At 36.3% G+C, this 27,445-nt stretch overlaps 1 protein-coding gene across 2 annotated transcripts; it reads left to right on the forward strand.

The window, feature by feature from the left end:
• LOC106884517 (ATPase family gene 2 protein homolog B) lies at positions 1–26,473 on the forward strand. Of its 2 annotated transcripts, XM_089346907.1 has the most exons (10): positions 1,497–1,540; positions 3,993–4,074; positions 4,827–5,967; positions 13,059–13,259; positions 14,203–14,355; positions 16,201–16,410; positions 16,870–17,109; positions 20,014–20,142; positions 21,735–21,857; positions 21,991–26,473. In XM_089346907.1, the coding sequence occupies exons 3-10, from the start codon at positions 4,870–4,872 to the stop codon at positions 22,162–22,164; spliced, it is 2,328 nt and encodes a 775-aa protein (XP_089203033.1). In that variant the 5' UTR covers positions 1,497–1,540; positions 3,993–4,074; positions 4,827–4,869; the 3' UTR covers positions 22,165–26,473. The 2 variants fall into 2 exon arrangements, with proteins under 2 accessions (XP_089203032.1, XP_089203033.1); XM_089346906.1 differs by lacking the exon at positions 3,993–4,074 and having other exon boundaries at positions 1–1,540.
• The last annotated feature ends 972 nt before the right edge of the window (positions 26,474–27,445 follow it).

The following is a 27,445-nucleotide window of genomic DNA, read 5'->3' on the forward strand; positions in this document are numbered from 1 at the left end:
ATTTCAATATTTGGTTTGAAAGAAGGGGCTGTGCTTACCGTTTTCAGGGACCGCTGACACTGATGCAGTCAGACATCCAAAGGTTTTTTTTTTTTAAATTGCATAGTCAAACTTTAACCTCTCAACACTTAGCATAAAGCTACCATCCCCTGGTAAATTTCTTCTTGTTTTTTTTTTCTTTTGATAATTACCCAATACACTCTAAAGTGAGTGGCATAAGGAAGGGTATTCAACCGTAGAAACTATGCCAAAGATATTGGAGCTCGACGCAGTCCCTCGGCTTGTTGGATCCGTCTAATCGATGCCAGAATTGAAGACAGTCATTAAAAGATGATCATGATTGCCAGTGTGTGTGCGCGCATACATGCATACGCGCACACACACGCATACATACAGCCAGCCAGCCATGGTTGAAAGAAGAACAAGAACAACAAGTATTATTAAAAGAGGAAAGAAGCATGGTCGTTCCTTAACCAAGTGACCTTATCTTATCACCCATCACTTGTTATGCGCTTATAAATTAGTTTGATAGTTGAGTTCTGATTAACTGTATGCAAATGAGTTCATAACTGGGGTCCAGAACTCTCGTAGCCCGGGGCATGCTGCAAAAAGCGTCCCTGCACAATTACAAAATCCACGATATTATGTAGTAATTATTTGTTAAAAGTAATTAATGTTTTAAAGCAATATTTTAGGAAAAAATACTTTACCAGTCCAGTACAGGCAGTAATTCAAAATATATTTTTTGGGCGAAAGTAAAGAATACGCACATCCGGTGTTTAGGGTTAGGATTAGGGTTTTTGTTACGCCGAAAACGGATGGTGAACGTTTTCTTTACCTCCGCTATTTTTTTAATGTTTACTTTTATAAATTTTATAAATGGAGTTCAAGCTTATCGTATTATGGTCAATTTTGCGCCCCTACTTCAATCGGCGCCCGGGGCACGTTCCCCCTTGCTCCCCTCCCTAGTTAAGCTACTGGGGCTAGCATCTTTTAGTTCATTGACTATGTTCTGATGATTTTGGTCAGTTGACGTCTCACGTACTGTGACATATTCTTGCATTGAAGAAATTCTTTTACATCGCCAGGACTAACAGCAGTGAACGAGGCTCGAAGGAGAGACAAAGAGTTGAAACAAAGGATGAGGAAAAAATAACATTACTCCACCGAACTATGTCAGTTTTTAGTTAATTAAATTTCTCACTGTTGGGCAATTACCTGTTATCTGCATTTCGGTAAGGTAAATGGGTGGGGAATGTTTGATGCCTTACATAGAAGATACGAATGAGAATTAATAAATTCAGGTATTTAATTTGTGTGAGCTTTAGCCTTTAACATGAAGTTAAGGAAACACAGGATGAAAAATAAATGGGATTCCTAAGTGTGACATGTAAAATGTTCGGGAGCAAAATAAGTCAACAAGGAATAGAACACCGCTATTAATAGGATAATAATTTACGAAGGAAATAATTTCTCAAACACCGCTTATTCGTCCTTTTAAAATAACTTCCGGTGTTAACACGTGTGATTGGACGAATAGGTAAGCAGTTTTGATTCAAAACTTAGAAACGTTTTATTTTTTATTAATTATTTTGATGAACTGATGAATAATTAATATCTATAACTGTTCAGCTTTCGTTGGCAAAATAATAAAATTTGACTTTCATGTTACTTTGTATAAAAGCTGTCTTTATTCACAAAAGGCGGTTTACCTTGATAGAGAAAAATAAGGTATTTGTAACTCATAATTATTGTTGCATTGTATATTTTTTAAACATTTAAATAAAAATAAATTGTGCTAAAGTTTTTATTTTGAATTTTCGCGCATTTTTCTTAGTTCTTTCCAAGTCTCATTTCATGTATATTTGGAATTTATATCTAATCACTAAATGGAAATTTAAAAAATTTAAACGGTCTAATAATAATAATAACGCATGGAACGTCCGATATAAAAGATACAAAACTTGATCACAATCATGTTTTTTTTTAAATATATATTTAAACAATGCCTAATAATTTACTACAAATATTTAAAAAGCTGTAAGTAAAAAAAATTTAACAAAAACCTTCAGATTTCGGCGAAACAAGCTTTTGTAATAAGCCAAAGTGAAAGTCAAAGTTTGTTATATATAAAATGTATATGAATTTGTAATCACCTTATCTCTAATTATGTACTCCTAAAACATTATTAGAAAGGAATTTTCTGCATCTCACTTACTCGTGTTCTATTTGCTTTCCAAAAGCATTTCTTTAACTTTCATGACCGGTGGTGTTTTTATACAAAATTAATTTTGAAAGTTCTCTTCTATGACTTTTAAAATTTTTTTATATCCTCCAATCTTTACATAAACTGCGTTTATACATAATCTAAACATTTTTCTCTTTAATATTTATCTTTTACGATACAGTTGATACCGCCTGTGTTTTGAGTTTTAAAAAATGCCTTGTGTGCAATTGAGGGAGTATGTCTGACTGTTTTATTATTTTCTTTAGTAAATTATATTCTTAATGAATAAGATTTAAACAAGTAGATACTACAGCAGATATAATTAATAAATATATTATGGAACAACAAATTCGTTAGATTAGTTTTTTTTTTTATCAAGTTATTTTTAAATGATGCTATTTTGTATCCTCGTGTTACCATCCCATAATTTGCATCATTGACAGTTTATTTGTGCGGGCTTTATAAATTAGATAAATAAAATCTATGTGGATATATATATATATATATATATAAAATATTTAAAAAGTTGTAGTGTGATATCGTCAAAACAATTTTCGGCACTGTCATGCTATTAGCTGTCAGAAGTGAAAGTGCTCACTGCTAGTGAAGTATCTGTCTGTCTGCCTGCATGCCTGTTGCTTCTTTGGCTACTGACAGCTAATACCATGACTGGCCGGAGCGAGCTATATGTCTGTCTGTCTATCTATAGATAGATAGATAGATAGAGATATCTATCTATCTATCTATCTATCACTCGAAAGTTCGCGCGTCCGCGCTAGCTAGTCGTGAGTGGTCGATCCTATTATTTTAAAACTTCAAACTTTATTTGTTTTCTATTTTGATAAATTCTCTCTGTTGAAAATTATATTTTTATATTTTAAATAATTTGCAATTTCAGGAAATATGTTTTTATATTAAATTTGTGTTTTCTACTCACGACTAGCTAGCGCGGACGCGCGAACTTTCGAGTAATAGATAGATAGAGAGACAGACAGACAGACAGACATATAGCTCGCTCCGGCCAGTCATAGTATTAGCTGTCAGTAGCCAAAGAATCGACAGGCCAGCAACAGGCATGCAGGCAGACAGACAGACAGACAGATACTTCACTAGCAGTGAGCACTTTCACTTCTGACAGCTAATAGCATGACAGTTATTGGCTCATTGCTATTTTATTATTTTGTTTTGAAGCGTTATTTAAAGTACCCTGTGATTATTGATCATAGCAGTAATTTTTGTGTCTTTCTGTAAAATATTATTTGGTACTTTGAAAGTATTATAGTCATAGTTTGAAACGTAATTTGATGAATTCGTTCGACTAACGAATGAAAATAATCGGCAAAGTGCTACAGAAACAGCGTCAAATTCTGGTGCATTAATGTTATCATTATTTCTCTGATGGTAATAATTTCCTTTCTTTGACTTCCACTAGTTTTACCGTCTTTATCGCAAAGTTAGTATTAAAGCGAAAGTATAAACACATCGTTAGATGAAAAACAAAACTTGACCAGCACTACCCAAATACGACAACTATAACCCCAAATAACTTCTAAAATACGAAATTTTGTCAAAAACGTTCAGAGTTAACCGTGTTCTACGTGAGAAATTCTACCCGTATTGGAAGTTTCAAACTGCTTAGTTAAAAACAATTAATTAAAAAATCTGTGATTCAAACTGAACAGATCCACAAATTATGTTTACACGAGGAGGGGTAACATATTTTCTTTTTTTCCGCTACAATCCAAGTGCTCTCAATATTTTGTAGATTGCCAAAATAGAGTGACGAACAGAATGCTTTATGGTGTTTATTTATGATCCCTTAAGTTCTGAGTTAAAATCCTGTTGAGGTAGGTTTGGCTTTCCATCCTTACTGGGTCGATAAAGTAGTGCCAGTCAATTACTGATGGGTCAATATAATCGGGGGGTTTATTCCTTCCGAGTTTTTGTCTCGTGTCTATTTCAGAAAACAGCGTAGTGTTGTGTTTGCTGAGTCGAAATGTGCAGTATTTAGTTTGAATCTCGCCGAGATCATCCTTGCTCTTTATCTCTTCGAGTGGGGAGTGATGGAGTAATAAAACGAGTTTCAGTTCAGAAGATGAAATTGGGCACCCATGTACTAAAAGGATTTGTCTAAAATAGAAATACATTATTTTTCTTTGTACAATCAGTCAAAAACACGACTCTTTTGGCACTCTTCAGTCGAGTGAACATGTTCCACTCATCTAACCCATTACCATTTCATATTTATTTACATTGTAGAATAAACAATCCGTTATTTGCTCCAATGGCAGCTTATAATGTTTATGTAATACATTTTATAAATTCATTAAAGTAAGAAAGCAATATTGTTACATAATTATTTTCCTGCCTGTAGTTGTAGTTAGCACAGCATATCTGGTTCTTCATATTCAAACTGTTGGACTGTGTTATTAGTGAACATAATCATCTCACAAAACCAAAACAAAGAAAAAAAAATCTTTTGATATGTAATAGGACTTGTTATATTTGCTATATCAACTATCAAAAAGATGATTGTAATAAGTAACATACATGAATTATTGTTTATTGAAATATAAACTATGCTTTTTTTTATTTTTAGGTATTTTATTTATTTTACTTCGGTTAAAATTTTCAACTTCCGGATGGAGTCTTCAGGAAGTGAACATTTTGATTTGAATGTGGAACCAGTAGAAACCAGTGACTGTGAAGGGCAAAGATGTCGTTTGGGCTCAACACTGTGTGCTTCCCTTGGAGTGGAGCTTGGTTCATTTGTAAGAATAACAACACCTAAAATTTCGGCAATATGTAGCGTCTGGCCGAGACCTGAAGACCAGGATGGTGTATTGCAGTTCAGTGAATTAGTTACTCGTGATTGTTTTAAGACAACCAAAGTGTTTGATGGTATACCTCATATTGATGTACTCTCTACAGCAAATGCCAAATCAACAGAAATTAGTATAATTGCAAAAGACATTAATAGTTTTGAAAAATTAAAACACATGCATCGACATTCTGTATGTCTTCAGGAATACTGTCGCAGCTGTTTACATTTTGTTGGCATTGGTGTTAACGTCAAAGTTAATTTGAGTAAATCAGATGTTGGTTGCAAGTATGGAATGTCTTATATAATAGTTCATTCTATTAAACCAGAAACTACTGATGTTGCCATTGTGAGTAAAGCAACTAAAGTTCGCATCCGTGATGTTATTACTGAAGAGAAATATAAACAAAGGCTGAATAAACCAAATATAGTTCTTGGTGGCTTAGAAGAACCTGCAGAATCTCTTAAAGAAATTGTAAGACTTCCCATGATACTGAAGGAAAATCCCAACTTCAGAGGTGCTGAATTGCCCCGTGGAGTGCTACTTCATGGTCCTCCTGGTTGTGGTAAAACAACCCTTGTCAAATACGTTGCTGTTGAATGTGATGCCCATTTGGTGACTGTCAATGGTCCTGAGCTATTGTCCTCTCAACCCGGTGAAAGTGAGCAGAATCTTAAAACAGTTTTTGAATTAGCAACTCGGATTGGTAAGACAGATGGTTGCATTTTATTCTTTGATGAAATTGACTCACTGTGCCCTAAACAAGATTATTCATCAAAGAGTTCAAAGCTAACAGCCCAACTAGGATTACTTATGGACAGCATAGAAAATGATAGTGGTCTTGTGGTGGTGGCTGCCAGTAATCAGCCAGCAGCTATTGATCCCACTATTCGACGCCCTGGAAGATTTGATCGAGAGGTAACACCTTTTGTTAAATATCTATATATGTTTGTATTTCTGTAGAATTACTTTCAGACTTTGTCATTTGTCACTGTTGTGTTTTCTCTGAAGCAAGGCACATTGTTATTATTTAGCTCAAACTTAGCTAGCAGTCTTTTACTCTTTTACTTGTTTCAGTCATTTGACTGCGGCCATGCTGGAGCACCGCCTTTAGTTGAGAAAATCGGCCCCAGGACTTATTCTTTGTAAGCCTAGTACTTATTCTATCGGGCTCTTTTTGTCGAACCGCTAAGTTACGGGGACGTAAACACACCAGCATCGGTTGTCAAGCAACTAGAGGAGAAGTTTCAGGTGTGGAAGCAAGGTCTAGAATTGAAGGGCCTTAGAGTCAACCTAGCTAAAACCAAAATCCTAATAAGTAGGAAGGTAGATAAAACACAAACCCCTTCAGGTAGATGGCCCTGCTCAGTATGTAGAAAAGGAGTAGGTAGTAACTCTATAAGATGTACCCGGTGCAAGCTATGGACACATAAGAGGTGCAGCAACATCAAAGGCAGGTTAACTAGCAAGTTAGTTTTTGTTTGTGGCAGATGTTCAGGTGCAATAAAGACTGTAAACAAACAGGAAACAACTTCTATCTCATTCCAGGGTGAAAAACTAGAGGTAGTCGATAGCTTCCGCTATCTGGGCGACCAAGTTAGTAGTGGGGGTGGGTGCGCTGAAAGTGTAGCTGCTAGAATAAGAATAGCCTGGGCAAAGTTTAGAGAGCTCTTACCCCTGCTGGCGACAAAGGGACTCTCACTCAGAGTAAAAGGCAGACTGTATGACGCATGCGTACGAACAGCCATGCTACATGGCAGTGAAACATGGGCTGTAACTGCTGAGGACATACGTAAACTCGCAAGGAATGAAGCCAGTATGCTCCGTTGGATGTGTAATGTCAATGTGAATACCCGTCAGAGTGTAAGTATCTTGAGAGAAAAGCTGAACATTAGAAGCATCAGTTGTGGTGTGCAAGAAAGACGATTGCGCTGGTATGGACATGTGGTGAGAATGGATGAGGATAGCTGCGTGAAAAAGTGCCACACCCTAACAGTTGAGGGAACCCGTGGAAGAGGTAGGCCCAGGAAGACCTGGGCTGAGGTGGTGAGGCAAGACCTTCGTACATTGGGCCTCAGCGAGGCGATGACTACTGACCGAGACCTTTGGAAATGTGCTGTGCGTGAGAAGACCCGGCAAGCCAAGTAAGATCGTTGCCAGTGCCCCTGGACTGGTTCTTGTGCGGGTGGCACATGAGATGCACCATTTTGAGCGTGGCCGTTGCCAGTACCGCCTGACTGGCTCCCGTAGGATTTTCGAGCGAGATCGTTGCCAGTGCCCCTGGACTGGCTTGTGCGGGTGGCACATAAAAGACACCATTTCGAGCGTGGCCGTTTTCGTGCGGGTGACACGTAAAAGCACCCACTACACTCTCTGAGTGGTTGGCGTTAGGAAGGGCATCCAGCTGTAGAAACTCTGCCAAATTAGACTGGAGCCTGGTGTTGCCATCCGGTTTCACCAGTCCTCAGTCAAATCGTCCAACCCATGCTAGCATGGAAAGCGGACGTTAAACGATGATGATGATGATGATGATATACATATATACGACGGGCTTCATTAATTATCCTTTCTACTTAAAATCACAAAAGTTTTGTATGTGTATGTACAGGCGTGGTTGTGTGGTAAGAAGCTTTCTTCCCAACCATGTGGTTCTCGGTTCAGTCCTACTGCAAGGCACCTTGGGCAAGTGGCTTCTTCTATTGCCTCAGGCCGACCAGAGCCTTGTGAGTGAAATTGGTAGACAGAAACTGAAAGAAGCCCGTCTTGTATCCTTTTACTTGTATGTCATTTGACTGTGGCCATGCTGGAGTACCGTCTTTAGTGGAACAAATTGGTCTGAAGGCTTATTCTTTGTAAGTCTAGTACTTATTCTATCTGTCACTTGCTGAACTGCTAAGTTACTGGGGACGTAAACACACCAACATCGGTTGCCAAGTGATGGGAAGATAAACACAGACACACAAATACATACATAATATATATATATATATATAATGTGTGTATATATATATATATATATATATATATGTATATACACACACACACACACGATGGGCTTCTTTCAGTTTTCTTCTACCAAATCCACTCACAAGGGCTTTTGTCGACTCGAAGCTATAGTAGAAGATACCACACACCCATTCCTGTGTTTGTGTTTGTCAATCCCATTATCGCATGACAACCGCTGTTGGTGTGTTTACATCCCCGTAACTTAGCGGTTCGGCAAAAGAAACTGGTAGAATAAGTACTAGGCTCTAAAAAAAAAAAATGTAAAGTATGTCCTGGAGGTGATTTTCTTTTTTCGACTAAAACCCTTTAAGGCGGTGCTCCAGCATGACAGCAGTCAAATGACTGAAACAAGTAAACGATAAGATATTGCACCAATGTCGGTGACACATGAAAGACACTCAGGACATTATGAAGTGGTTGGCGTTAGGAAGGGCATCCACCATAGAAACTAAGCCAAAACAGACTGGAGCCTGATGCAGCTCTATAGTTTACCATCTCCAGCCAAACCATCTAACTCATGCCAGCATTGAAAACGCGATAAATAATGATGATGACAGCCAATAGTGTGTAGTTTAAGAAATGCACTTCTACTGCACAGCATCATCAGCAAGTGTCTTCTACTATAGTCCTTGGCCAGCTAAAGCCTAGTATTTATTCTATGATGGAGGAGACAAACACAGACACAGGAATGGGTGTGTGGTATCTTCTACTATAGCCTCGGGTCGACAAAAGCCCTTGTGAGTGGATTTGGTAGAAGGAAACTGAAAGAAGCCCATCGTGTGTGTATATATATATATATAATGTATGTATGTATTTGTGAGTCTGTTTATCTTCCTACCATCACTTGGCAACCGATGTTGGTGTGTTTACGACCCCAGTAACTTAGCGGTTCAGCAAGTGACAGATAGAATAAGTACTAGGCTTACAAAGAATAAGCCCTCAGACCAATTTGTTCAACTAAAGACGGTACTCCAGCATGGCCACAGTCAAATGACACACACACGCATTTAGTCTGTGGAAACTGGAAAGAGCACTGTTGTTTGTATGTATGTGTGCATGCATGCACACATGCGTGAATGTGTGTCTCTGTTTATATCTTGTCTGAACTTCCATACACTCATTGAACAAATGCCAGTCATACAAGAGGTGTCTGTTTGCAATCTTCTGTGACAATGTGTCTGGCAATTGTTCTATTCTTCTTTGAATGTCTAGGGGAAATATTCCCTTAATGCCTCAACAGATCTCGTCTGACCCAAGCAAGTTAGGAAAAGTGGACATTCAAACGATTTCTCTCTCTCTGTCTGTCTCACTCAGACGTGTATATAGACAAATTTTCATGTTTAAGGTAGTTTCCAACTTTTAAACTTACTTGTCCAAGCGAATGACGAAGAAAGAATTCCATGAATTTCACAGATATTTTGGGAGGACTTGGTACTTTGTCAGTCTGGAAACCACTGGATTAAATCATATTTAAATGTATGGAACATAGAAAAGTTAAGCTAAACTCAAATATACTTTCGAAAAATAGCAACGTTAATGTAGTGACTATATTTTCTCCGTTTTGGCAAGTAAGGGAGCTAACTCTTGGTACATTTTCATTTAGATCACGAGAAGCAATATAAGTGACGAACACCTTAGTAAAAATCATCATCATCATTTAACATGTTTTTTCATGCTTGCATGCATCAGACAGAATTTGCTGGCGCAGATTCTCAGTAGTCGAATGTTTTTCCTGTTGCCAACTTTTGTCTGTTTCTAAGTAAGGTAAGACATGTTTTCCATACAAGACTAAACAAACAACCTTGCTTGTATGACGATGGTGCTCATTTACAATCATCACTTGATGTTTAGAAAGGAATACGCACACGTGTGCGTGTGTGTGTGTGTATGTATGTATATGTATATATATATATATATATATATATATATATATATATATATATATATAATTTTATTTAAAAGAATTCCAACTCTGTTTTTTTTTATGTTTTATTTATATTCTTGTAAATTAATGTGGGATATAGAATATGGAATATATAATATAAAAATGGATGGTACAATGAAATGAAGTATTGAATGTCTTATTGAATATATGGAATATGTCTTATTGAATATATGAAATATTGAGTGTTCAATATAAAGGATTAAATATATAAAGGCAAATACGTATTTTCTATACCTTGTAGTATTTCATCATGGCCGGTATGACAGACTATATATATATACACACATATACATATACACACACACACTCTCAAACACACTAGCAGACATGCCCAGCGTTGCTTGGGATTTAAATGGCATAGTTTCTATTAAGTCGTTCCATAAATAATGCGGTTTTTATATACTTCTTTTATTTTTCAAAATTAAGATAAACAAAGTTCTATTTTAATCTAAAACATACTCTCCTTCATTTTCTAAAATGCTCTTCTATCTACCTCGTAGACTTGCAAGACCCTCTTTCAAAATTCACTTGTCCATGACAAGAAATATTCCTCCAGTACTGTTCTGACCTTCTTTAGCCTGGGGTGCCAGTGTTTCTCAATTCCCTACCCACTGTCCTTGGCACTTGACAGTTTTATGGAGAACCCATTTCTCATCACCATTCACTATTCAGGTCGGAAAAGGTTCATTCATGAGACGTGACAGCAAAGAATACTCAGAAAGTTTGTGACCCAATTTGCTAACTTTTCCGATGGCATGCAGGTATTGATGAATGGTTGAATAACCAAATCCAAGTATATCTGCTAGTCCCTCACCAGTTACAATGGGATTTTGTTCCAGCTTTTGTAAGATGTCCTTGTTGAGCTCTACAGATATTCCAGGGCGAGGCTCATCTTCTAGAGTGTAGTTTAAGGCTTGGAATTTCTGGAACCACTGTTGACACTGGTTTACACTGATTGTCTGATCCCCATATACTGCATTAGTATTCTCATTGTGTTGTTACCTTTATTGAACTCAAAGTAAAATATGCTGAATATGTCTTTGTCACTTCCATTATAGCTTTGAAAAATAACTGTTAAAATTGAACTGCACTCTTCAAAACTTGCACTAGGAATAAAGACAAGGTAAAATTACTACCTGCTTTTATAGCAAGCTGATGCAAGTAGTTTATCCTGTCCCCCTCCAGCTTTTAGTTCATGCAATTTAAAAAAAAACGCATTATTTATGGGATGTGATTTTTTATCACACCAAAAAGCTCTCACTGGATATCCTCTCCTTTGCTGCAGTTGGTGCCACCACTACCACGCTGAACAATCATCAGCCATAGGAGCTACATCTGTGATAAATTAAGCCAATAGGTGTGTTCAGCAGCACCACATGAGAAAAATCTACATGAAAGAAATGACGTGGTATGACTGGGTGGTGGCTGAAGTTAATGCAGCATTTCTGGCTAGGCAAATACTACGCTGCTCATTCCATTGCTCTTGCAGTAGCTGTACATGCAACATTTTGTGATTGTCTAATTGAAGTCTCATATGATGATTCATTTGCTCTGCTTCTTTTCAATTTCTCTGCTACTGCTGTTTTTTGAACAATAGAGGATCTCTTCTTTGAAGATATTATGTCAAGAAATATGATGTAATAAACTAAGATGACAATTGTACGTTAATAATGAAATGTCAATAAAAAAAAGGTAAATATCAATGTCTTAGCAAATTTTAAGGAGTTACTTCACAAAGAGTTACCTCCCTTTTCCATAGTAGCTGTACTTAAAGGAAAAGGGGCTTTCTGGCCCTAGAGGCCCCATTATTCATTATGTGAAAAATTTTGAAAGTCGAAAACCATCTGTGGAATATAATGTTTGTATGTTCCCTATTTGAAGAAAATTAATTGCAAACTTCAGAAGTTCTGTGGGTTTACACACAGTTATATATCATCATCATCATTTAACGTCCGCTTTCCATGCTAGCATGGGTTGGACGATTTGACTGAGGACTGGCGAACCAGATGGCTACACCAGACTCCAATCTGATCTGGCAGAGTTTCTACAGCTGGATGCCCTTCCTAATGCCAACCACTCCGAGAGTGTAGTGGGTGCTTTTACGTGCTACTGGCACGAGGGCTTGTCAAGTGGTACAGGCAATGGCCATGCTCAAAAGGTGTTTTTTACGTGCCACCTGCACAGAAGCCAGTCCAGCAGCACTGACAATGACCTTGCTTGAATATTTTTTCATGTGCCAGTAAGGCGATGCTGGTAATGATCACGCTCGAATGGTGCTTTTTACGTGCCACTGGCACAGAAGCCAGTCAGCTGCTCTGGCAACGATTACGCTCAGATGGTACTCTTAGCGCTCCACTAGTATGGTTGCCAGTCATGCGGTGCTGTCATCGAATTTGATTTCTATTTCGACCTCACTTGCCTCAACAGGTCTTCGCAAGCAGAGTTTAGCGTCCAATGAAGTAACAATACGAATAAGTGAGCTGGCTACACTTCTGGCAGAGGGTCTTCTCAAGCACAGCATATTTCCAAAGGTCTCGGTCACTAGTCATTGCCTCAGTGAGGTCTAATGTTTGAAGGTCGTGCTTCACCACCTCATCCCAGGTCTTCCTGGGTCTACCTCTTCCACAGTTTCCCTCAATTGCTAGGGCGTGACACTTTTTCACACAGCTATATATATATATATATATATATATATATATAATGGGCTTCTTTCATTTTCTGCCTACTAAATCCATTCTGAAGGCTTTGGTCAACCCTGGGCTGTTGTAGAAGATACTTGCCGATGGTGATGTGTAGTGGGACTGAACTTGAGACTACAAGATTGGGAAGTAAGTTTCTTAACCATGCAGACTCACCTGTGCCTAAAACCATGCCTTGTGGGAATGAGAATTAAAAGTATTCAATTTCGTGAGATTGTTTTCTTCCTTTTGTTTCACCTTTTGTTTGAATTCTGTTGGGTAAGAAATCTCATATAAAACTCTTTAGATTCTGATGTTAAAACTTCTACCATCATAATAATATATTATTGCAACATTTACTTTTCATTGTATTTTTAAAGGTCCTACTGAGTATCCCCACAATGAAACAGAGAGAGAAGATTTTGGCAGCACATTTGAAGAAGATGCCAGTAGCTGTTGATGTTAATCTCGGTGAATTAGCTGAAGTGACGACGGGATACTCTGGGGCAGATCTTGCTTTGTTATGCAGAGAAGCTGCTTACATTGCTCTATCTGAATACCAAACGGCACCAGTAGACTCAGTAAGTTATTAAGTCTTCATTTTCTTCTTTAATTCTTTGATAACCACTTCTTTCAGTCCTTTGGGTTGCAGCCATGATGGGGCACCACCTTAATGGGCCCTGGTCTGGCTCTGAGTACAAATGTCTTGTTTTCATAAGTTTTGAATTAAAATCTTCCACCAAACCTTTGTCACAATTTATGTTCCTAACACTAGCTTAAAGATAACTAAGTTATTTTACTAAATTCTTTGTTATATTTAAAGTAATTGAAAGAAACACGGAGCATCTCAAAATAAATACAGTAACGAAAGGGTTAAGTGGTGAGGGACAAAATTTAAAGACCCATACCAGCATTATGTATATGTATATATACGAGTGTGTGTGTGTGTATAGAGAGAAAGAGAGAGGTGCATGTGTGTGTGTGATAGGCTTCCAAACATTTTTTTTACCAAATTCACTCACAAGTCTGGGGTTTATGAGATACTGGCCCAAGGTGTTGTGCAGTGGAACTGAATTCCAAAACCAAAGCATTAGCTTTCTTATTTTTATGACATTGTGTTGTAGTTCTTAAGCAATACCAATGCTAATTGTGTCAGCCTGTCTGACTGATAGTTTTGATCCTAGTTTCTGATTGAGCAAGTTAGCAGTTGGAAGGCAAATTTAATTGTACAGCATATTACTCCAATTTATATGAAATCTAGTTTATCATGGAGAAAAAACAAAAAGGTAATAAGATAATTCCTAGCTGATCTGCTAAAATATTGAGACAGCTATTGCCTGAAAATAATTAATTTTTTACATTATAATGCTAAAAATGACTTATTATTGGAATTTTCTTTATAGTTTGCTTAACTCATGCAAATATCTGAAATTTGCAGCTATTACACAACTTGGGTTAATATATTTAAAAAATAATTCTTTTAAAATGTACTAGTTTTTCTTTTTTTTTTCCTAAATTGTCTAGACTCCTGTACCCTTGAAGAAATCTCATTTTCAAACAGTCCTTAAAAAAATCATGCCATCTCTAACAAAAGGAAATGAGATAACTTTAGATTCCAAGCCAATTGCATGGGATGATATAGGTGGACTGGAAGATGTAAAGCATGAAATTCAGCAGGCAAGTAAAAAAATTATTGCTATAGTCCGGTTAGTTATGTAATAATCCAAACAATATAATATTTTGAGTATTAATCAAGTTCTCATGATTGATAAATATTTGAAAATTTACAGGATTTATCAAACGAGCTGTATTAGAAACACTTGATATTGTATTTTGCTTCTTTTTGCAAATTTATGCATTTTATCAGTTGGTGGTCTGTAACAAACTTGATAATTATTTTGGTATGTATCATTTAAGAACATTTACTGTTGCTTAGTGTAGAAACAATATATAAAATGAAGTTATGTATTTATGTGCAGGTGATCATTGAAAAGGATCCTGGTTAAAATAGATAGGCTGACAGGCATGCAATGTAAAGAAAAAAAATATGCTGCTCAGTTATCTAAAGTAGACTATAGAAGACCTGGCAAGATGTTTAAATATGATCTTAGCTCATTAACTTTCAGGAACGAGTTAACACAAGATAGATTCAGCTAGCCCTTGCTGGTATGGTTAAAAATGGTTGTTGAACTACGATTTTTATTTACTATCATTGCATGCTTGCTTTTTTTCATGCTGGCAAGATGTTTTAAGGCAGTATTCTATGCTCATATACCCTTGTTTTAAGTAAGGTCCTTTATTCCGCTAGTTTTCTCACATCAAAACGCCCAGCTATAGGATTTAAACAAACATGATAGTTGTCTAAGCAGTGTCAGTAATGAAGTCATGCAGAGACATACATTCACAATGCACAGAAGTTTCCATACAGTTTCTGTATGCCAAATTTCATTTATAATGCATTGGTCGGTTGAGTCTTATAGTAGAAGGCACACTTGGTGCCACACAGTGAGTTTGAACACAGTCATGCCTACACTTATTTGAAAGAATTATACCATTTGATGATATATACTGATAGAAACTGAATGTTGATTGTCTTTGTTAAGTCAAACAGTTTGTGAACGTTGTGAAAGACAAGCTTGAAATTTTTGCATTGTGTTATAGAGAGCTTAAGTATAAGCTGACAGTTCTGTCATGAGGAGTTAGCTTTATTTCTCTTGTTGATCATTGTGGTAAAAATCTTTTAATATGGCTCCTGTGCTGGTGGCATGTAAAAAGCACTATTCAAGTATGACTAGCCCTCATGCCAGTGGTACATAGAAAGCATCCACTACACTCTCAGAGTGGTTGGCATTTAGAAACTTTGCCAGATGCGATTGGAGCCTGGTACAGCCTTTTGGCTTGCCAGTCCTCAGTCAAATTGTCCAACCCATGCCAGCATGGAAAGCAGACGTTAAACAACGACGATGATGGTAACATCTTTTGAAATTTCTATATTTCAGTTTGTCAAAGGAGTATGTTGAAATCAAGTTTTAATCCTTTTTTTTTTCCTTTAATTTTTGTGTGATTTTCTGTGATTGTATGCCCACTCAGTTGCATGATCTAAACACTGTTTTAAAATGGTTTAAATTGAAACCTACAATCAAAGCTTCATGCTAATTTCTTCTAAGCACCACTATAATGGTTTCAAATTTTGGCACAAGATCAATGTTTTTAGGAGTAGGGGGTTAGTCGGTTATAGTGATCACAGTTCTCAATTGATATTTATATCATCAACTGTGGAAGAATGAAAAGCAAAGTTGACCTCAGTGTGATTTGATCTCAAAAACACTAGTATAATAATGGCAAAGTTATTTTAATAAACTCATCCTTATTTTGAAAATTTATTGAAACAAAGATTTTGTATTTCAACAGAAATATAGTCACAAAATGGTTAAAGGAACTTTTATAAAACGTTTTGTAAAATAATACTAAACGTTTTTATAATTATTTATTTTTCTTTTATGTTAATTACTTTGCTTCCAGACGATAGAATGGCCATTGAAGTATGCCGAAAAGTTTCAGAAACTGAAGTTAACATATCCTCATGGTGTACTTTTAATTGGTCCACCTGGTTGTTGTAAAACAACGTTAGTCACCACAGCAGCTAATGCAACTAATACAGTATTCATGTCACTGACAAGTGCGCAGCTTTATTCTCCTTATGTAGGACATTCAGAGACACTCCTGACTGAGGTGAGACCTATGCACGTTATACTCTTCATTTTGCAGAACATTTTCAAAAATTTGGTTAACTGAATATTTTAGTTTAAAAGTGTAAATCTCATTTATAATTTAAATTTTTACCCTTTCTTGTAAGTTTAATAAAGTTTTTGAAACAGAATATATACTTGAAGTACTTCGTGAAGCAATTTTTATGGGCTTTAGTCTGGAGTTACCTCCCTTCTCCACACTTAAGACTAACAAGCTAAATGAAATTGGTATCACATTCAGATGCAACAGGTTTCTTTATGATTGAAAGATCACCCACTTTTTCATGATTTGGTATTATTATGCTGTATTGTAATCAGAAAAAAAAACATACTGTTTTAGATGAAATAATTTTACTACTTTTAATCTTAGTTATTTGTACAGAACATAATTATCATTTTCATTGTAAGTGTTGGCATTTTTTCTCCTCCACTTTTGTTGCAGTTATTTATGAGAGCACGGGCATGTGCACCAGCAATCATCTTTCTTGATGAACTGGATGCATGTTTTGGTAAGCGATCAGAGAGTGGATCTGGAGATGGCTGTAGCATAAAAGACCGTTTATTGTCCACATTGCTCAATCAAATGGATGGCATTGGTGTGAAATTGGATGATGTTCAATATTCAAATGCAACTTCTACCGTACAACCTATTACCTCAACTACAAATACAGACGTACCTATTGTAAGTTTTATTAGCTATTCTTAATCTTTGCACTATCATTCAAACTTCCTCTATATGTTAATGCTTAGTTGCATAATCAGTTCTCTTAGAATGGTTTTAGTTCAAATGTGAATCCAGAATGTCACTATTTTTATGTTATAAATTTGAACAATAAATCTGGATTCTCCCTCCTCCTTGAGGCCTCTATATATTTTAAGAGACCATAGATTTGCACTGGAGAAGCTCTTTCCCAGATCACAGCCCAGAGTAAGAGCTATTTTTTATATGACAGACCAGTTGTTTTCTGTCTACAGAAGTTACCCCTCTTTACCTTTCCAGTGTCTACAAGAAAAACAAATGCCAATATATCTTGTTGATGGCAGAATAAAAGAGCCAGATCAGATACTACAAGGTAGTTGTCTGATCCTATAACAATTCTACCAACCTACTGCCCCAAACGGGTTCTTTTGTTTAACTTACTCAAAGAATATAAATAATACTCATATTTACCATATACCAAACCAGGTATCACCACCATTTATTACCCAGTCTGTAGACTTGATAATAGTTCATCATCTGATTCAGCCAATCTACACTGTCCATGTACTTGTTATAATTGAGATTCACAAATTTTCAGTTGGATGTGGTTGTGCTCAGGTAGATAGAAAATTGATTTGCTTCTTATCTCTATATGTAGTTGCTAGCAAGTTTCGTTTCTGCCATTGGATTATTTCACCTCTTTTTTTTTCCTAAATTTATTTTTTTATATCCAACAACATTCCTTTTCTACTTGCAACTATTGTAGCATACATATAAATTGCCACAGCTTCTAACTCCACCAGAAGTTTGACTGAATTGATAAACTGATGAAAAAATATACAGCCCTGCTTATGGTATGGGAGTGATAAATTCCAGACCACATTGTACCTTCGGCTATGCTGGCTTACATTATTGTCCCTTTTCCCTGCATAAAAATTGAACCCATATCATTATCCAGTATTGGCTTCACAAATCTTCCAAATTTTGATTCCCTCATTCTGTGGGTTTTCTGGGCATGTTACTATAAAAAATGTACTCTACCTTTGTATCCCTCAATATGCTCATCAGCGGATATGTATCTTCCTGGTTTATAGTAGGTTTTATAAGCATTTTGAACAGTTGATGAGGGATTTTATTTTAAATAAGTAATCAAAGTTTGGTTCTCTATGTACTGGTGCGCTACTAATGTCTCTAATATGTAGGTACTGTGACAATTTAAAACATTTATCTGTGTCATGATACTGGAAACATATTGGTCTCCAAAAGGTTTGTTGCTGCTCCAATAGTTTGTTATTTTGGGTAGCTTCTTTATACCCATAATTATATTGATTGCAAAAAATGTTTGGATTTTGTCAAAGTATGTGGGATCATTCTGTGTAACAGTTAGTTTCTGCAGTAGTTGCTTCAAACAAAGGAGGGGAAAAAAAAAAAAAAAAGTCTAACGCTTTTGTCTCCTGGGAAAGGCTGTGACAAGATCCAGTCCCTTCAGGAAAATCAGTGAGAAAAACTGTTTTCAAACCTTGTTTCATTCGGGTACAAATCTTGTCAGTTAACGTCCGAATTGCTTTCACTTTCAGAAATGAGATATCTGATTCATTCAATCACCGTGTGGATTTTGGGCTTGCTGTACATTTTGCTTGATTTTTCGATATCTTTAGTTGAAAATCTTTGAAATTCTGATTCACAACTTGACAACATGAAACTGGTGTCTGTCAGTATTAAAAATTATCGAAAAAAATGTGTGTGTGTGGGGGGGGGGGGGGCGATCTCTAAAAGCCACAGAGTTTAGATATGCTAAAGAATGTTGGATACTGTAACTCAGTTGTTTACATAGTGAAATCATGTGTTTTCACGAATGTACTAACAAGATTTGCTTTGAAATTTTCATTTAGAAATGACTAGGTTATCTTGGTTGGCTTGGTGTCATTTGCCATTGAAATTCTTGGCCAGGTTCAGGTGGTTTGGTATTAAAAAGGTTCCTCTTTGACAGGAGACTAGTTCATGTGACTTTCTGGGCATATCTCCTCAGTTGTAGGTTTGCATGACGTCATCTCTCTTCAGAGTCTTATATATGCCTGAGCCATGCAACTATTTTCTTATGTTTGACCCATAACTGTTGTCCTTGACAGATACTACCACCCTAGGTCAGAATGAACTTGGGAATAGTGGTAACTAAGCACTAGCACTAAGCTCTATTCTCCTAAAAACTCCTGAGCTGGAGCCTTACCACGGGATGTAATTTAACTGTTTAGCATTTAAATAGGCTGTGAAGGTGTTGTGCTCACAATCATAAGATAGTATGTTCAATTCTCGAACCGGACCATGTGTTGTGTTCTTGAGCAAAACACTTTTTCATGTTGCTCCAGTTCACTTACTGTAGAAATGAGATGCGGCGTCACTGGAACCAACTTGTATCGGCCTATACCTTTCCCTTGGATAACATCGGTGGTGTGGAGAGGGGAGGTTGGTATGCACGGGCAACCTTGCCTGGACTTGTGCTATGGAGGGGTGCAATCACATGGTCATTCATGACCGAAGGGGGTCTTTATTTAAACAGGCCATATCCAGCCCAAATATTCTACCTGTTTTATGTTCAAACTGGTCAGATCTGGCCTCTCACACCAACCTTACAATATCATTCTAAAAGTTCAAAATCTCAAAGCTACAAGAAAATGCAAGATAAATCCAAAACATGTGAATAAATAAGCTTTACTTTTGACAGAGTAATGTGAACACTAAAGGGGTTAATGTCGTGTCCAGGATAAAATTCCTTACTTTGTACTTAATTTGACAATGGATACAATTAGTAGTTTATTAATCTGAGCTTGTTTGTCATTGAAATTTCATTTTTTTTTTTTCTTTGATGTTTTCTATTTCTAATATTAGAATCCGGTTTATAACAAGCCCTTTGTGATTGTTGTTGCTGCAACTAACAGGCCTGAATTAATTGATGAAGCTCTTTTGAGACCCGGTCGTTTTGACAAAATCATTTATGTTCCTCCTCCTGATGAAATGGTAACTCTTTACTTTTTTACTTGTTTCAGTCATTTAACTGCGGCCATGCTGGAGCACCGCTTTTAGTCAAGCAAATCGACCCCCAGGACTTATTCTTTGTAAGCCCAGTACTTATTCTATCGGTCTCTTTTGCCGAACCGCTAAGTTATGGGGACGTAAACACACCAGCATTGGTTGTCAAGCGATGTTGCGGGGACAAACACAGACACACAAACATATACACACACACACATATACATATTATTATATACACACACATATATATATATATATATATATATATATGACTGGCTTCTTTCAGTTTCCGTCTACCAAATCCACTGACAAGGCTTTGGTTGGCCCAAGGCTATTGTAGAAGACACTTGCCTAAGGTGCCACGCAGTGGGACTGAACCCGGAACCATTATGGTTGGTAAGCAAAGCCAAAGAAACTGATTGGAACATGAACATTATATTACCAGCAGTAATAAACAATGCTTTGGAATGTCAATATTCATGCACATTTGTTAACACAAATATGCATATGCATACACATCATCATCACTATTTAATGTCCATTGTCCATGCTAGCAGGGGTTGGACAGTGACCAGTGCTGGTTAGCTGGTGGGGCTGCACCAGACTCCAGTCTGATTTGGCATGGTCTCTATAGCTGGATACCCTTCATAATGTCAACCATTTTATAGAGTGTTCTGGGTGCTTTTATGTGGCACTGCATGGATGCTTTTACATGATGTTTATAAATTCATACATATGCAATGGGATTCTTATAGTTGCTATCTACCAACTTCAGTCATAAAGAAATTGTTTGGTTCAGAACTATAATGCAAATCATTTCCCCCAAGATGCTGCACAATGAGAATGAAGCCAAAACCACTTGGTTCTTCTTTGGTTGCAAAGTTAGCTTCTTAACCAGATGGTTTTTTAGTATTTTTAAGTGATTTAGTGGATTAAGTTTAAAATGATTAAAGTGACACTCATGGTTGCTAGATGATGGTTTTGATTTTTAGGCCAGGCAGTGCATTGTATTGAGCAAAACACTTCAGTTCATGCTACTCTGTAATCAGTTTGATCTGTGGCACACCGTGCACCTGTACAGGTAATGTCAATTTAATGGAGAGAGATAGAGAGGGCTAATGCATAGCACAAACATTTGATCACTGTGAACAAATCATTAGTGCAGGTTGTTCATCTTGAAGTTGATGAAGCCCTATCTGTTTTTTATGACAGGAGAGTCCACATATGTGGGTGTGAGAGTGAGTGTGTGTATATTTGTGTTTCCTTGTCATAACTTCCCATGATAGTTGTAAATGAGTGTCACCGTGATGCAAGCAGTGTCATTTATTTCCAATATGCTGCAAAAACATATTTTGTCTATGGAGAAAATTTTAACTTGCTTGGAAACCGGTAAGGGTTAGTGACAAGATAGGCATCTGGCTGTAGAAAATCTGAATAAACTATGTCCAACCCATGCAGTCATAGAAAAGTGGACATAAAAATGATAATGTGATTGAAAATTTGTATAATTCTTATATTTGTTACTGATGACTAAATTATTTATAATATAAATTTAATTTCTCTTTTATAATTTCTAGAGTAGATTAGAAATCTTACAGATTTACACACGTAAGATGAAACTTAGTGGTGTTGATCTGGAAGTTCTGGCAAAACAAACTGTGAATTTCACTGGAGCTGATATATGTAATCTTTGTCAACAGGTAAAAAGAATTTCCCTCTTTCAGAGTCTTCTTTGTAACTTGAACGAATGTTAGTGCTTGTTATAGTTTCAGTTATCACTCAAGTCATTATAATTCCTTCTCACTAATTAGTTTTTATTTTCTTTCCTTCAAGGCTGCTTTGCTTGCAGTTCAGGAAGAAGGATTCTCTGTGAAGACAGTCACCATGCAGAATTTTCTAGATGCACTCAATACCCGTGGTTCATCTCTGTCTGAACATTTCATTCGCCAGTATGAAGAAACAAAGACTAAATTTGCTCGACTCACTGGGAAACATAAACATTTATAAAATTCCCATCAATCAGAGAGAAAGAAAAGAGAAAAAATAATGCAAGGATGAAATGTGTTCATGCAGAGTATTTTGTGGTCTAATAGAGAATATTTGAGTTTTCGTAGATGTAAAATGCATTTTGCATTCGTATTATTAACATATCAATTCTCTATTACCATATTTAATTAGGCTTGGCAGTCTAATTTATCTTTCCCATCATTTAATATATATTTTTTTTATGTTTTCTATTTAGAATTGATATCAATTCATTTTCATTTTCTTTTTGTTACTGCTGGAACATTTTATTAATTTTGTAGCTCATATCTAAACTGATTTTTATTTTTTTATTTTCGTAGTTATTGCAATTCTTGTTTACAAAATGGTAAAGTTGGTGTAGTTTGTAGTGTTAATTTAAATACTCTTTGGTACCTATTTCAAGATTCAAATCCTGGTGAGGTCAGCTTTTAATTTCAATCCCAAGTGGTTAGGGCAATGTACTCTTGATTGTAAGATTGTGGTTTTGATCCCTGGACCAGGTGCTGGTTCGTGGACTTGAGCACACTTCATTTCATGTTGCTCAAGTTTGCTCAGCTGTGAACGAGTTCCAGCAATAGCTGGGAATTTAACCCTGTGATGAATCAACACCCCGTTCAACTTCAGCAGGAATTGTAATCTCAGCCACTTATACACCTTAGAAACCGAATTAAACCCTATCCACATGAGCCCCAGAGCTCCTGACAAATTGAAGAAGATGGATGAAAAGTTTCTGTGATTTTCTTTTGATTTTGGTAATTGTGTATTTTACTGTAGATTCATTGTAATTTACGTTTTTTTTTTTTTTTTGTAAACGATTTTTATAAAAAAACTTTGGTATATACTTTTTTGCAAGTACAGTTTATACAAGTTTTAATGATATTCTTCGCTGACGTTTATGCCAAATCCAGTTTGGTACTGGATGGATGGTGAGCAGATACTCTTTTGAATGAGATTGTAGTTCAGAAGGGCAGAGACCATTGTAGTTGTGATAAGATGAACTGATACATCTGCAAGATTGCAATGTGTAGCCAACCAAGTTGAAAGGTCCTCTACACTCTGGGCAGTTTATGACTGGTATTGTGTGTTTAGATGTTGAGATTGCATGTGCAAAAGATTAAGGAGATGTGAAAAGTGATATAATTTGTATAAGAGTGTGTGTTTGAGGGGATTGCATGTCAGTCATTAATGTGGAGAAGGAAGAGGGTGAAAGACATTACCAAATCCTTGGACACTCAGAGATGATGAAATGCAGGTTGGAGAGAGCTTTATCATTGTATTGGTGTGGATCTCTTTTCTACTCTAGGCACAAGGCCCAAAATTTTTTGGGAGGGGGCCAGTCGATTAGATCGACTCCAGTATGCAACTGGTACTTGATTTATCAAGCATTTCATCCGGCATGCTAACGTTTCTGCCAGCTTGTCGCCTTACAGGTGTGGATTTCTGATCCAGAATGGGAGATAACAGAGTCCATAAGTGAGCAACTTAGATGAACAGTTCTCATTCCAGCCATGATTCAAAGTTTTGCTGATGTCAAGAGGGATGACATTACTCTGGTCTAAGTTCTGAAGTACAAGTGATTTCTGAAGCACTCGGGGGCAAGTATGGTTTTGTAAAGAAATTTGCTTTGCAACTATTTAGTTTCAGAGTTGATGACACTGCATGGTACCTTGGCCTTATGTTTTCTACTATAGCCTCTTATTGACCAATTACCTGGGGTGTGGAATTTGGTAGATAACACCTGCAGAAGAAGCCATTTATATATATGTGTAAAATTTTTTATCTTAAAGCCATTATATGTTTGGGAAGAATTTAGACACATATTTGTGCAACTCTCACTGCTAGAAATCCAATAACCCAGTGATTTGTCCTGTTATCAGTGACACTGTTCACCAATTGCTGTAGAAAATCTAATCAAACTGCCTGTAGATCTGGAGCTATGGTAGCCATACTAGTGTTTGCTGTGGGGTGAAGGAGAAGGTGAATGTTTACAATGGTTTCCATTTCCTTTGAAATGTGGAGTTGATAGTTTTAGATCAGTAGGTGGCTGGAGAAGAAAGGTTGCAGCACTAATGCATTGCAAAACTTAGGTTTCTAAAATTCAGGATTGATTTTGGAGACCTGATTAAAGAATTTTGGTACAGATTTCTTAGGCCTCTCTAGCTAGTGTGCTTCTCTAACTATGCTTATGATATTAAATCTCTCCACAGCAAGGTAATTAAACATTCATTAAATATACAGTGCTTCAGCAGTAAACTCTAGCAGTTTGAGTGTCAATCAAACTATCTGTAACTATGAAGAGTTCATAGTATATAGCTTAAACTAGCTTGCTTTGACTATCAAAGGAAGTTTACTTTTAATCATTGCAAAAGTGTGTTGTCTTGGAACAGTTCTGCCCCAACAAAGTATACGCAATCAACTAGGATCCCTTGTACCTCCTGAGTATGGATATGGAAAAAAAAAAAAAGAATGTGTGTCTGTTTGGCTAAAAGGAAAGGATTATGTAAATGGACTAAATATGAACTTTACTTTTTACTTGGTGGTGGATCTAATTACTATTGAATTTTGAGATGTACACACGCACGCACACACACGCACGCACACACACACACACACACACACACACACACACACACATATGTACTCACTGTATTTGATGACACATAAGATGCACTGTTCCAAAAATATGTCTTGAAAAATACCACCCTAAGTCCTTATGCAAAAGTGAGCCTCCCTGAAGCTAATTTCACCCTTGACAATCACTTTTTTTTCTGAATATGTGCTGCTGAAATTAGGGTGCCTCTTTTCTGCCATCAAATGTGGTATATGATATGAAATCGTAAATGTTTGTTTGCCAAATATTTGCTGTAAGGACATATGATTCTTTTCTAATTGAACCTCTTAACATTGTTAAATCTTTAATTCTTGATCATTGATCTAAATATCTAATTGTCCATTAACTTATGCCCTTATATTTTCCCATCATGCATCTCATCTATGTCATAATTGTTCTCTCATATTGCTCATTACAGATAAAGTTTTATTGCATAATCTCATTTGCTAATTTTTTGACTAATATGTCACTGTCCAGCTCTTAAACATCTTAGTTAATGAATACTAAACGACCTGCAACTTAAAAAAAAATCTTTTTATATATTACTGTTTTCCTTGTCTCAGAACTGATCTCTACTGCTGACATATTTGTTCCAGCAGAGATAACTTTCATTCATCAGTATTCCTTGTCCTTCAATCTCTGTGATACTTCTATCTTTCCATTGTTAACGAAGGCAAGTGGATCTAAATATTTTCCAATAAACTCCCAGTGACACTCATAACACTAGATATCTCATATCTCAATCACATCAAACATTGTCAAAACTTCTTTGTTGTCTTTATTTTATATTTAATTTCTTGCCAACCATTTTTCTCATTCCTTCAAGATATGTCTGTTGCTTAACTGATCCATTGCCATCCAAAACTGATCAGAGATTTACAGCCAGACATCAGGCATCTCTAAGAATCATTCAGCTGCATTATATATATATATATTCTCTAATTCTTTATCATTTAATGTTCATCTGTACTTTATGCTTAAGGCTCTGTTTATGTTAAATTTGACTTTACTGCATTCGTGAAAACTGTATCACCCTGGGATAAACTTTGTATTTTATATTTCTTTGTTGCTCTGGTCAGGACAAAATGCATGTGGAATGTGACCAGCTGGCTGGCTGGGTTCCTGCGTTTTGTTTTATAATGGTAAAATTTTGTTATACCAAAAGTTTTAGTTTCATTGCATTCCTGACACAACAAGGAGAAGCCATGATAACATTGATTGTGGTCATGTTTGAAGAGTTTTCACTAGTGTCATGAATGAAATCCTTGTCTGTTAGTCTTACTTGTGGGTGGGTATGGTAGTGGCTTTCATACTGTTAATAATGCAGTTCTATCATTTCATTAACTCTCCCAATTAGAGTACAGTATGATTATTATGGTACCATTTTAAGAAAGTTATTTTCCCAGATTTACATAAGAGTGAATTCTTTGAAGCTGTAATTCTATTAATTATGAGCTTTCATGACACTCAAACAATTTCACTTCAGACTGATTGTTTTTCTGAATGGAACATTGGTAAGTAAGGGTGGGAGAAATTTGAGACAGGAATAGAGAACAGTAATATTGAATTTCTTCAACAAATGGTGGAACATGAACTTATACATGATTGGAAAATACTATTTATTAATGATGTTACTTGTGTATGTCATAAAATGAAAACTATAAAGTATTCATAAATAAATAATGGCGTTTGTGTATTTTTGTGTAAGTGTGGAAAGAGTGAAAGCGTCAAATCTAAACGAAAGGAATACATTTTTATGAGAATGTTTTATCTTTATTCTTTTCTATTGCTTCCCACAGTAATTGTGTGGATAATGACTTCAGAATATTTATTCTCATGCATTTGTGTTTGTGTGCCTATAACAATTAATGAAATTTAGGAAAAACAAAATCCTGTGCATTGTTCCTGCTTGTATACGAGATGATGCTCACATTTTGCAATCGGCAGAACAACAAATTATGTGCTCAAGTAATTAATGTGAACAAAATGTAGTTGCCTATAGTGATAATTATGCTAATTATGCAGTTATTATTCATGTAATTTTGTTACCGGACGGAAAAACTTGCACAAAATTTTTGCTGAGACTCTACTAAAAATTAGAGGAAAAGTTGCCTCATATAATAACATGCACTGATGCATTGGAAGTGTGTTTAGTCAGATATAATTGTTTGGGAGGTTATGTTGAAGTGGATTTAGGAAATGGAAGATGTGAAAATTCAACAGACCTGTTGAATGGAGAAAGTAGAGCAAAATCAGTGATGGTGGCTGAAAGACCTTCATAGTCCTGTGCCATTCTAATGAGAGAAGTGTCACTGAAACTGACGAGAAAAAGTTATTCAGCATGTATGTGAAATGCTATGATTTATTGGAGTGAAATATGGTTTTTGAACATACAGCATCGGAAATGAGGATGGCGCCACGAACCAGAAGAGTATCACTGAGAGAGTGAGAGAGAAAACTACAATGAAATGCAGAGGATAATGGGAGTTGAACCAGTGGTAGGGAAACGAGGGGAGATAGTTGAGTCATGTACTGAAGAAAGATGAAGCTGACTGGGTGAGAGAAGTAATGGAAGTAGTGGAATGGCAAGACTGATTGAAAAACTATGGTTAAAGATGGTGGCAGAGGAAATGAGGGCAAGGGGGTTAGTGA

Source organism: Octopus bimaculoides, chromosome 2, assembly GCF_046866305.1.
Source record: "Octopus bimaculoides isolate indiv1 chromosome 2, ASM4686630v1, whole genome shotgun sequence".
Taxonomy (NCBI): Eukaryota; Metazoa; Mollusca; class Cephalopoda; order Octopoda; family Octopodidae; genus Octopus; species Octopus bimaculoides.

What these genes read in the sequence shown, in the direction of transcription:
- LOC106884517 (XM_089346906.1), top strand. Translation starts at nt 4,870, where the DNA reads ATGGAGTCTTCAGGAAGTGAACATTTTGATTTGAATGTGGAACCAGTA. An exon ending in AAACGGCACCAGTAGACTCA is followed by an intron (nt 13,260 to 14,202) that starts GTAAGTTATTAA and finishes TAAATTGTCTAG; the next exon opens with ACTCCTGTACCCTTGAAGAA. An exon ending in CAGAGACACTCCTGACTGAG is followed by an intron (nt 16,411 to 16,869) that starts GTGAGACCTATG and finishes CTTTTGTTGCAG; the next exon opens with TTATTTATGAGAGCACGGGC.